The 12,980-nt window shown below is 35.5% G+C and overlaps 1 protein-coding gene across 2 annotated transcripts in view; it reads left to right on the top strand.

Annotated features, from left to right (window-relative positions):
• Positions 1 to 12,980, top strand: part of shisal1b (shisa like 1b) — a 43,629-nt gene that overhangs the window by 19,759 nt on the left and 10,890 nt on the right. For both annotated transcript variants that reach the window (XM_084396835.1, XM_084396836.1), the window contains exons 2-4: positions 3,732 to 3,914; positions 8,523 to 8,736; positions 12,672 to 12,980. In XM_084396835.1, the coding sequence (XP_084252961.1) occupies positions 3,848 to 3,914; positions 8,523 to 8,736; positions 12,672 to 12,980 (590 nt within the window). In that variant the 5' untranslated portion in view covers positions 3,732 to 3,847. The remainder of the gene's footprint in view (positions 1 to 3,731; positions 3,915 to 8,522; positions 8,737 to 12,671) is intronic.

Here is a 12,980-nt window from a genome sequence, read left to right as displayed (position 1 = left end):
GCATGCAGATTAACCACACTGATTCCATTTAAAACGCTTTCAAAATCAGCCACAAAAGAACTGGTAATTTAGTACAAACCCAAAGCCCACTAAAGCCCGTCACACACTGTGCAATTGGACCCTTTTCACACACTGTGATGACTATCAAAGGCTACGCCAACGACTTAAAATGTCTAAAATGTCACTGACGATTGTGCTCTAAAACAAAAGAAAATCGCACATTACTTCTCAGATGCCAAAAACTGTACCGTGTGCACTGTGATGAACAATAATCACTCATAATAATGCAGAACACAAGACATGATAAACCTCTTTGTTGCTAACAGAGTTTTACAGCAGAGTGCGTTTAAAATTTAAGTTACAATCTTTCAGATGAACAAGGTCCATTCATAGAGAAGGTTTATTGCATGTTGCTATGGATATGACGACAATAACAGATGGAAGATGATATTATAAGAGTACTACATGTGCTTCGGTGAAAAGAGGACTTCATCCTACCAGAGAACACCTGTGGAAAGATGAATGAGGGAAATCACTCAACGTGGTCTATTGAAGTCACACATTTCAATCACACCTGCATGAGTTTTCAAGCTGGCCGCTAGTGAACTGACTTCCTGTGCCCGCAAATTACAAACACTACATCACCCATAATGCAACAAAGCAGGGTTAAATTTGGCTGCCTTAAAAGTCCTCCTGAGAATTTCCAGTTTACACCTATTTTTCCTCTCTCTTTTAGAAGCTTTTAGAGCTACTGCTAAAAATAAAGGTTAAATGATGCACATTTGCTGCATGATGCATGCTTTATGTGCATGATGCATGCTTGCGCTGGTGCAATGGATGATGGGAAATGTAGTCGTCACACAAGCCTGTTAACCCAGTCCAAAACCTCATTTTCTGGCAGGCTTCGTTGCTATTCTTCATCAACAGTACACAAAACACAAAAAACAAATCAAGTCATTAGGTCTACATGGTTCACATTTTTGCTAAGAAATTATATATCCTCCTGAGACCCAGAAAGAAAATAGTTTTTGAATTTAGTTTCTTTTCATGTCATCACATTGTTTAGAGCATAAGAAACAAATGGTAAAAAAAAAAAAACATTTTTGAAAATTGATATTTTATTCATATGTTATGCTATGTCCTCTGTAGTGGACACCAGGACTCAGTTGTTTAAAAAATAAAATGACATGAAATGATATGATATGATATGTATAGGCAAAAACAATGGGATTCTTTTTTCAATCACGAATAAATGTTGGGGTTTCAGGATTTATTGTAACTAAAATTTGTATAAAGATGATTCTCACCTATGTTATGAAAGATATAACGGAATGAATTGATACAGCATTTTACTTTATGCAATATGAGGGTAAAATGACCATAAATTAATATTCCCATTCAATGCAATGCATCTATACACTGTATCTAATGTGCACAATAATGTGTTCTTGGAGCAACATTTAATGAAAAAAGAAGTGTAATAATTGGAGTAATAATTAGCAACATTTTAATAATAATAATATCTAATATTTCATAGGAATATTGATGTATAACTTATTTCCATATTCACTTGTTGTGTCTCCCAAAATGCCTGATAAACATGATTTAAAGGGATAGTTCACTTTGAAATTAATTTTTGATATGTTTTAGCTTACCTCAAGGGCATCCAAGATGTAGGTGTCTTTGTTTCCGCAGTAGTTTCAATTTTGATATTTTTAGGTCAAACCGTTCTTGTCTGTCAGTCATATAATGCAGGTCTATGGTCACTGGCTCAAAACACAAGCACAGAGTCCAAATTAAAACAATTCCCCACGTCCAAATGAAACAATTCCCCATCATAAGTACACATTGATGGCCTAAGACACGAAACGAGCGGTTTGTGTGAGAAAACGAACAGTATTTATATCGTTGTTATCTCTTGAAAACAGCACACGTCCAAATGATCTGACGGTGCGGGCGGGTATAGATATATACATAGATGTCGCCTTGGCTACTGCAGTTCATTGGAACGAAACCGTAGCCAAGCGACATCTAGTGTATATATCTAATGTATACACTAGATGTCGCCTTCGCTTCTACAGTTCATTGGAACGAAACCGTAGCCAAGGCGACATCTATGTATATATCTATACCCGCCCGCGCCGTCAGATCATTTGGACGTGTGCTGTTTTCAAGAGATAACAACGATATAAATACTGTTCGTTTTCTCACACAAACCGCTCGTTTCGTGTCTTAGGCCATCAATGTGTACTTACGATGGGGAATTGTTTTAATTTGGACTCTGTGCTTGTGTTTTGAGACAGTGACCATCGACCTGCATTATATGACTGACAGACAAGAACGGTTTGACCTAAAAATATCAAAATTGAAACTACTGCGGAAACAAAGACACCTACATCTTGGATGCCCTTGAGGTAAGCTAAAACATATCAAAAATTAATTTCAAAGTGAACTATCCCTTTAAGTCCTGATGTCCTCTACAGTGGACATGTATGAAATCAACGTCCTGTTCTGTAACATAAAGTAACTTTTTGATTTTGAAACCCCATAACGTTTTCCTGAGATGTTGGTTTATGAAATATAATTTGAAAAGTAGTCCGATTTAAATTATAATTACAATATAGTATCATATGTCCATAAGAGTGCTACATTTGAGCACTAAATTAATGTCAGACATTTTTAAAGACCAAGGATAAGTTGTTTTCATGGTGAAACCTCCAAAAATGTGGTATCTCTGAAAAGTCCTGAATGTGCTCTTTACAGGACGCCCAGGTTGAGACATGTGACATGTATGGTGTCAGAGAAATTCACTAAAATATAATGTCAAAAGTCTATTCCTGGGTCCATTACTGATGTTGCCAAAATACTTAAAAGCAACAAATCTAATTAAATTTATTTATTTACTCCGCACTTAATCTCAGTAAGGGGTAGAAATGAACAAATACATTTGTTTGCCATCTGCCAAGAAAAAAGTAAAAGAAAGTAGCAGCAAAAAAATTCTAAATGTTCCCACGAAGTTCTCTGAATGTTCTTCTGGTTGTACGAACGCTAAGGGAACATTCCATTTTAGAATTTTGCAAACATTGTGAAATTGTTACTTTTGAATGTTCTCTGAACATCCTGAATCAAGTAAGTTTGAGTGAACGTCCTATTAAAGTTACTGAAAGAATTGTGGCCACCCTACATATAGTTGGGTCACAAAAATAGTGAATTATTTCCACTGTAAACAATTAGTTTGAGTAGGGCAAACTTAAACAAATTAGTTTTTAGAACTTTCTTTTCTGTTGAGTTCACAAAACTGACAGATTTTAAGAAATCTGAATTGTTTCACTGTTTTGAGTTTTATGAACTTGTTTCTTTTAAGTTAGACTAACTTAAATTTAACTGAAACTGGGCTATGGTTTCTTTATACCAGCATGCTTTGCCATGGCACTCAAAAGGGAAAGAAAATGCTAAAATTAAGCTTTTTGTGCAAGATTAATCTTAAGTGAGAGATTTAGTAGTTTTTATGTTTTTCTATGCTAATTTAGAAGTGTTTTTTGGGGAGTTACCATCATGGTGATGAGCGGAGCCCCCCCCCCCCCCCCCCCCCCTCTAAAAGCTTTTTTAAGTTTAGGTTGAGTTCAATTAAGCCTTTAGGTGTGTAGAAGCAGAGTTGGAACTAAAGTGAGCCAGATCGTACCGTACAGATGTCTTGGCGTGATCATAACATCTGCCCTCTTCCGCTACAGGTGTGCTGGCAAACCGTCACAGTGATGAACAGAAGCTGGAGATAAAGATGACGTCTGGAAGCAGCTGAAGCTGTCAGGCTTCATGTCTCCATCCTCCCCTGAGGGAGGACAAGAAGATGAGTGTCGCCAATCATCACTCCTTCAACATCCTGACCATCATCTTCCTCGTTCTGTCTACTACAGGTACGACGAAGAAGTGTGCAGATGGTGTAATGTAACGGCTGTTTATTATACAACGTTATCTGCTGTCTGAATTCTGCTGATAGGAACAAACAGAGCCATCAGAAATCCTGAGAAATATCTCAAACTGAACCTAACGTTACACGTTTCTTCAACTATTTTGATTTGATTTGTAACGTTTATTTATTTTAAATTGAATTTATTAGGAGAATTTTTTTACTTTATTAGGTGAAAACTGAATATTTTTCAATTAAATCACAGTAAGCATAATTTAATTTTGGTTTGTGTAGATTTTTATAGTTTTTAAAATGTAGAAATCAATATTTTTATTATTAAAAGAGGTGAAACATTAAGTAGGAAAAATAAATGATAAAGACATGGCTCAAGATGAGCAAAAGTCAAAACCACTAAAAATACACACATTTTTATGCTTTAATTTTAGTTTATTTATTCATTTATAATTTAATTTAATTTAATGTAATTTATTAGGGGGCAGTTTTTAAACATCATTATAGGTGCAAATTGACAGTTAATTTGTGTAAAAATCGTAATATTTCTCAGTTAAATCACAGTAAATGCATGTGTGTTTGTATTGATTATAATTCTTACTGTTTTTTTTTTTAAAACGTAGTTAAACTTTCAGGAAAAATAAATGATAAGGAAAGGTTTTTAGGCAGATTTAAAGTAACCACAGGAAAGCCAAAACGTATTTTTAAGTGATAAAAATCAACCTGTGGGACACAAAGGTGCCCGTAGATGAAGAAACATCCTCATATCAGATTTACCGCTCTCACACGGTCATTCTTTACCCAGAATCTCTGAGCGGTTCAATTTGTCTCGTCCATTGTCCATCTGTGTCTCGCCGAGCTTTAGATGGTGAGTTTTCCCTCCGCTGGGAGACTGAAGCTTCCAGCTTTTACATTGATCGGGAGGCCGGATTGTGTGAGATTAGAGGTCATAAAGCTGGATCAAATCGAAAAACCTCTTTAATTATTAAAGACGGGCGTGAGTCATTCTCCCTGCAGAGATTTTAAAGTCTTGGACAGCATGGAGAAAATCATCATGAAGCAAACGACAATGGTGTCACAAGTCTTTAGACACATGCCGTGGTTTTATATATATATAGACTGCCGTTCAAAAGTTTGGGGTCGGTACGATTTTTATTTTATTTTTGAAAGAAGTCTCGCATTTATTTAATCAAAAGTACAGTAAAAACATTTTTAAAAAAAGTGAAATATTATTACAATTTAAAATAATTGTTTTCTGTTTGAATATATTTAAAAATATATATATATTCCTGTGATGAAAACTGAATTTTCAGCATCATTACTCCAGTCTTCAGTGGAGTCTTCAGTTATTTGATGAATAGAAAGTTCAAAAGATTGTGTACCATTATACACTACCGTTTAAAAGTTGATTTATTTACCGTTATTTATTTATTCATTCATTTTTTGGAAAGAAATGAATACTTTTATTCAACAAGGATGCATTAAATTATTCAAAAGTGACAGTAAAGACATTTACAGTGTTACAAAAGATATCGTTTTCAACATTGATAATAATAATAAATGTTTCTTGAGCAGCAAATCAGCATATTTTCATTATTTCTGAAGGATCATGTGACACTGAAGACTGGAGTAATGATGCTGAAAATTCAGCTTATATATATATATATATATATATATATATACAGTATATATATTACGTTATATATATATATATATATATATATATATATATATATATATATATATATATATATAAATACACACACACATACATAGTGTGCAGACAAACACATTTTTTATTACTTTTTTTTTTTGGTCTATTTTCCCTGAAGAGAAAGACTGTAAATTTGCTGTTTATTGCTAAATCAATTTTCAATGTATTTTTAGGGGCTTTTAGAAGTGCACGAGCATACGAATACCCTCAGCGCTTATAGACATTCACTAAAAGTGTTCACTTACTTAAGGACAAGCTTTTTGGAACTAAAGATTTTTTTGATATACTTGTAACATGAAGTGAAATTTAAAATAGAGTAAAAAAAATCATAATAATGACAGCAATTTTGCTTTTGTTCATACTGTGAGGGCATTTTGTTGCTACTGACACCTCAGACAAACACAGCTTCTGTTTGTGAGCATCGATTTGGCATCAGGGGAAAATATGAGTTCTTACTAACTTGCAACTAAACTCTGATTACTAAAACATTGTTTGGGAACATTCATTATAAGATACATAAAACGTTTAAGACTCCCAGGCTTTTGTGTTGTCTTCCTTCAAGACTTAATTAAACCCCGTCAAAACCCTCATAATTTGCAGCTCCGTTTAAAATTAGTTTTGAAGCTTTAGCTCTAGTTATTTTTCTTCTCACATTTGTCTAATTAAATCTGGTAAAGCCTGAAAGAATAGAAACTTGAGCTGAAACTGAAGAACATTTTAGTTTATCTACACAAGTGCAGATTTGTCATAGAAACCCTCACCGCCGAATGAATCCGAGCTAATTAGGCTGAATCGATTTAAATTCAAAACAAGTGCATGTGGTGGTGCTGACTTCAGAAAAGTGCTCTTTAGCATGATGTCTGTGAGCTGTTGTGTCTGAGTGGTTCAGGGTGAATCGTGTCAACATGGGTTAGTCGCTCAGACCTCGCTGTCACTCTGTGTTCTGAATACGGAGATGAATAATGAAGCAGAACTACGACTGTCATATGAAAAAACCCACCAACCCTTGTTGCACTTCCTTTGTGCGTGTGTCCGAATCAGCGAGAGATTATTCCAAGCACGTTTGTATGCTTCAGAAACCATCCAATTCCATTTCCATTTCTGAGAGGTCCACTAAATGTGGTGAGCATCGTTAAATCAGGGGTGAATTATAAATGAAATTCAGTAATTCACTATCTTATTAATTAAAAGACTTGGCTGAAGATCAGTGGTTTAAAAGTGAAATGCTAGCTAATGCCTGCTTTCGGCAATCCAAATCACACTGTACGGCATGGATATAATAAACTTGAGCAGGGGCGTAATTTGTGGGGGGGTTGGGGGGGAGATAACCCCCCCAATATTTAAACCATGATCACATGAAAAATATGCAGAACAATTTTTTTAAACTATATTAAACATTACAACCCCCCCAATGTTCAAACCAAATCTACGCCCTTGAACTTGAGTACGACATGTAGGCTACAGTATGTAGACTGTACGATGATGACACCTGTTGAATCGTAGGCTACGACGCAAGTTAGTATAGAAGAAAAAAACGTCATCAGCATGTAGTGGTAAACAAATAGAGCAAGATGAATCGCACTTTGGCAATTGCGGTTTATATCTGTGCTGAAAAAAAGTTGAGGAAGCGAAAGAGAATATGGATGCGGTTATGGCTTGGGAAAAGAGGCTGTTTGAAACGATATGTATTGTGTAAAGCCAACACAATCTCACAGCAATTCGTATGAATTTTTACGAGGTGGCTAATTCGTACGAATTCATACGACCTCACTCGTACGAATTCGATTTAGCAAAAATCGTACATATTTTACGAGTTGCCCAATTCATATGAATTCGTACGAATGACCTACCCCTGACTCCGCCCCTAAACCTAACCGTCACTGGGGTTTAGACAAATCGTACGAATTCGTACAAGTGAGGTCGTACGAATTCATACAAATCAATCACATTTTACTCACTCGTACGAATTCGTACGAATTGGACGTGAGATAGCGTTGGTAAAGCGCTATACCAATAAACTTGAATATTAGGCTATATATTATATTATGTTATGGGCCCTATTTTAAAGATCTAAGTGCATGGTCTAAAGCACACGGCGCAAGTTCACTTAGGGCGTGTCCGAATCCACTTTTGCTAGTTTAACGACGGGAAAAATGGTCGGCGCACCCGGCGCATGGTCTAAAAGGGTTGTCCCGATTCTCTTAATGAGTAATGGGTGTGTTTTGGGCGTAATATGCAATAAACCAATCAGAGTCTCATCTCCCATTCCCTTTAAAAGCCAGTTGCGCTTGAGCCATGGCGGATTCGCTATTTACATGGCGGAATTTGCAAGCGTAAAAACAACGCTTCTCTAGCGAGGAAATGGATCTCCTCGTGCACGAGGTTAAAGCGCTAGCAGACCATCTACGGGACAAGCCGGATTCACCATATCTTTATGTACACAATAATAATCTTTTACATTGTAATCCTTTTTTTTTTTTTTTTTTGGCTAGTTTGTGTGCTGCAATAAGTCCAAATAGTCCCTGTGTGTGTAATAAGCAGAGTGTACATGTTGTGGACCCGCTTATATTACTAACTCACTCTTTAAAAAAAAAAAGGTTTCAGGTTTCAGGGATCAGTTGGTCAGTGGCACAGTCTATTTCAGTTGCCTGAAAATAGTACCTGAATACACCTCGTTTTCAGTCCAGCAGCCCATGGGCGCACAAATAGTTTAATGCTATTTAAACAACGTGGCGCAGGACGTGAAAATGATAACTGCGTCGGGCTGAAACTAGCTAAAAACACTTGCGTTGCGCCTGGAGCTGCATTGCACCGGATGTATGATAGGGACATAAATACAATCTAACACCACATGCTAACTTTCCTGTTTATCATTGTCTTTTCGTGCAGCTCTCTGTGCTCACTTTCGAGTGTGTGAGCCTTACTCCGACCACAAGAAGCGCTACCACTTCGGCTTCCACTGCCCTCGTCTCTCGGACAACAAGACGTACATGTTCTGCTGTCACCATAACAACACAGCCTTCAAATACTGCTGCAACGAGACCGAGTTCCAGACAGTCATGCAGGTCAACCTGACCACCTCACCGGACGGATACGCTCACAAGTGAGTCTCCTGCCTTCAACTTCACACGCGCTGTAGAACCAGATTATTAGACTAGGGAAAGTGTGCACCAAGTAATAACTTATGATTCAATACAGTGATTCTGGACTTTATGTTGACTTTAACAGCCTGGTTGCATCATCACAAATACACTATGTTTTTGGTTACCAATGCCAGGTGTATTTCTCACCTTTTATTTAATTATTTAATTATTTATCCCCCCCCCCCCCCCCCCCCCTCTGTTTGCAAATTATATGTACATGTATAATTCCTTTGTTATATATTATAATTATTAAATATAAATTAATAATTCATGTTAATTAAATGAATATAAATCATGAGTAATATAATGAATGAATAATATAAATCATATACTTTAATATTTTTATTATTATTTATTTAAAAATATATTTAAAAACTTTTTTAAATAAAAACGTGTATGTAAAATATCTATGTGCGTGTCTCTGTGACAAAGATGTTATATTTACCTTTTATTTATTCATTTATTTATGCATGTTGGGCAAATAATGCAGGTCACTTATCCATTTTGGTGGCCTCCATGGCACCAGTTATTTCAGAAATACCGCATAAATGAATAAATCAGTCAATAAAATGTACATGCTTAATAAATAAGTCACATAAAATATTCATTTGAGTTGAAATTATGAAGTGATATGAAAGAGATTTAGAAAGAGCACCGCTACGTAGGAAACCATTTGCGCATCATTATAGTTGACATTAGTATGTCATGATTGACCAATCAGAATGAAGTATTCCAACACTCTGCAGTAATACTGGGTAATATTTTTCCCTGCCACTACATCCTTGATTACAAAGTAGTTTCAGAGGTGAAAGATTTCTTGAAAGAGTAGGCCTATGATAAAAGCCCAATACGTTTTATGGCCAGAGGTCTGGACACCTGCTCTGTTTACTTTCTAACGCAACGAAACGCTTCCCTTCTCATCAAATATGAACTGAAAATATGAACTGCTCCCAGATCAGCGTAGCAGCCTCACATCGTCCCCCTGAGACGGTCTCATGACAGCTAATGATGTGGAAATGCTGCGAGTTACTGAGAGGACGCATGTCCTGGTGGGAAGCCATTTCATTCTCATCTGTGGTCAGCAGGATTCAGCCAGTGATATTTACTGATGGCCTGAGGTTAAATCACCCTCACTGAGTCTCAGAAGCCGGCGAGAGAGCACAAACCAGCAGCCTTGGACATATACGGCTTTGGCATATAGGCATGTCTGCTGCAGATTTGAGTTATTGTGCATCTGGCTTTTATGAGTCCAGGCTAGAATGAAATAACAGCACACCACTGTCAATAGCCCGAGATAAATGTGTGTGTGATTATGGCCCAGAATCACACACAACACAGACACACACACACACACACACACACATGATGGGAAGACGAAGTATTTTAATTCTGGGCCATAATCGCACACACACATATAAATAAATGTGATATCAAAATATAGTTTAAAGCTGGTATACAAATGTAAAGCTTCTTTTAGAACTGCTGCAACTTTACTTTGCATATTATAAAAAAAATATTAGACCAATAATTTCACACCAATAGTGACACAATGCGGCCTGCACTGTTTGTCACAGAAAAAAAGTAAAACATTTAAATAAAATGTTGAATGTAGAATAGACTATTATTATTATTATTAAAATATAAAAAATATTAATAAATTAATAATAATCTAAAATAATAAATAATCCCAACTCGAATCATAATAGCTTAAATTAATATTTAATATAATAATATTAATATTATATATATTTTTATATACGTAACTACTGTCTGAGAAAAAGTTAAACATTTAAATAAATTTTGTCATATTGAAAAAAATATTATTATTAAAAAATATAAAAATCTATAATTCATAATAATCACAACTCAAATCATAATAGCTTGATTAAATTAATATTTAATATAATATAGTAATATTTTTATATAAATATCGTCACAGAAAAGGTAAAATATTCAAATATTTGTCATTTAGAAAATATTATTATTATTAATACAATATCAAACATTAATCATTCATAATAATCACAACTCAATAAATCATAATAGCTTAATTAAACATTTATATTTAATATAATAATATTAATCATTTTAACATTTTATATAAATATTATTTAAATACTGTTACTTGTTTGTTTGTTTGTTGTTTTTTAATATTTGTAGGAAAATAGTGCAGGACATTTTGCATCAAATAATAGAAAAGCCAATCATTTTAATAAAAAATATTGTGACCCACTTTGATTTTCTTCCTCATAAATCTATTTTGTCAATTATTTTGCCATCTAAACATCTGACAATAAACTGTTTGGATCTCTTTGATTTGTTTTACATCAAATATTAAAGTGAGGGTTCAACTATCATATTTATTATTATATTGCAATTCGTTTAAGCCTAAAACTGGCAATGTGATCTGGGTGTAACATAGTTTTTGTCGGCTTTTTTGGGGCATAAGAATGATTTTTTCATCAAATCCTTTTATCATTTATCACAGCCTGGTCTGTCTTGAGTATGCTGGTCACATGATTTGTTTAAAAAATGTTGTGATTAATTAGTCAGCCTGACCTAAATCCAACATGGCTGCCAGTGTTGCAGGACATTCAGATTTTGAGATAAGTAAATATATATTAAACTTACTTTTCTTTAGAAAAAATAATACTAACACTGCTAACATTAATTATGAACATTGTCTTAAGGTGCTGAAAAAGAAAACGTATAAAAATGTTGTTCATGTTGTTATTTAGCACGTTTTGAAATATATGTTACACCTGAGTCACATTGCCACTTTTGGGTATAAAAAAGGGATTAACTTTGTATTCATTTTTATAACAATCTTTGTATTCTGAGGTTTTTTTACCATTTTACCAATTTTGTTTTACCATTTTTATAGTAACGCAAGGTCCGATTTCAAAACGGTTTTCACAGGCTGAATCTTGAGTTTGTAAGCTTTCCAATGATATATAATATGTCAACATTATATGAGTTGAAGTATATAATTGTTTTAAACATGCAATGGCAGTTACAGTTATAGATTTGGTCCTTTTTTATACCCTAAACAGGCAATGTGATCTGGGACTCACAACTCATAAAATCCAAAATACATAACATTTTTCAAAAATTCTTTTGGATATGATTTACTTAAAGGTATAGCGGAGGATTTTTTTACTTCCGGGTGGATCACCTATACTATTGGTCCTCCTAATTGTCAATCATTCTGGTGAATCAATCAAACTTATTCAAAAAGTGGAGAGGGCGGGTCTTATCTAAAATTCGGAAAGATCCTCCGCTATACCTTTAAGTCCAGATGATATAAAAAATGACATGAAATTATTTGTTGCTTATCATTTTCTACTCTTGCCTGTTTAAGGGTTAAAAAAATGTTCAAACTAGCCAGTAATTCTTGCCCAATCCCGTTTTCCTCCAATTCTGGCGAGTGCTGATGTCGGACTCTGGGTACCAGCATCAAAGAGTTCTGATATCACACACACACACACACACTGAGATATCACACACACACATATGTTCCCCTTTGCTCTTGGCTCTAATAACACCATGTTTATGAAGACCTCAGTATTGTCCCTGTCAGTTGTGGCCTTGACTGACAGCGCAAGGCCTGTCCTTCATCAAAAAGTGGAAGTTTTGCTTTTACTGCGGTTTTCTTTCAGTCTGTGCGCGGGATTCACTTCAGAAGGAACTGTAAAACGCTTTATTAACACTCAATGCCTCACATAAAGCTAATGAAGTTTGAATTTATTGAAGTGCTTTAACTTTAATACGACCACTAGAGCTGCTAAAGAGTTTCCATCCATTCCTCAAGGCTTTTTGATACTGTATATCGTAAAAAATGCTTGTTTATGGCCACATAAAACATTAAGTGCATCTACTTTTTTCTCTGTCGCAGCAATTACTCCGCATTAATCGGCGTGTGGATCTATGGATTCTTCGTCATGGTGCTGCTGGCACTGGATTTTCTCTATTACTCGGCCATGAACTATGAGGTGTGCCGAGTGTATCTGGAGAAGTGTGGGCTGGGGGGCCGCTGGCTGAAACAGGCCCGCTCTCAGTGGCACGGGGACGCACAGGCCGCTCAACCCGCAGCTCCATCACAACCTCCAGAGACACATCAACACGGCTGCGGCCAGGCCAGACACAGCCTGACGGGGGACACGCAGAGTCCAACACAAACCACACACAATACGACAATGGCCTG

This window comes from Rutilus rutilus, assembly GCF_951802725.1.
Source record: "Rutilus rutilus genome assembly, chromosome: 23".
NCBI classification, from domain to species: domain Eukaryota; kingdom Metazoa; phylum Chordata; class Actinopteri; order Cypriniformes; family Leuciscidae; genus Rutilus; species Rutilus rutilus.
This window is presented reverse-complemented; position numbering and strand designations above follow the sequence as displayed.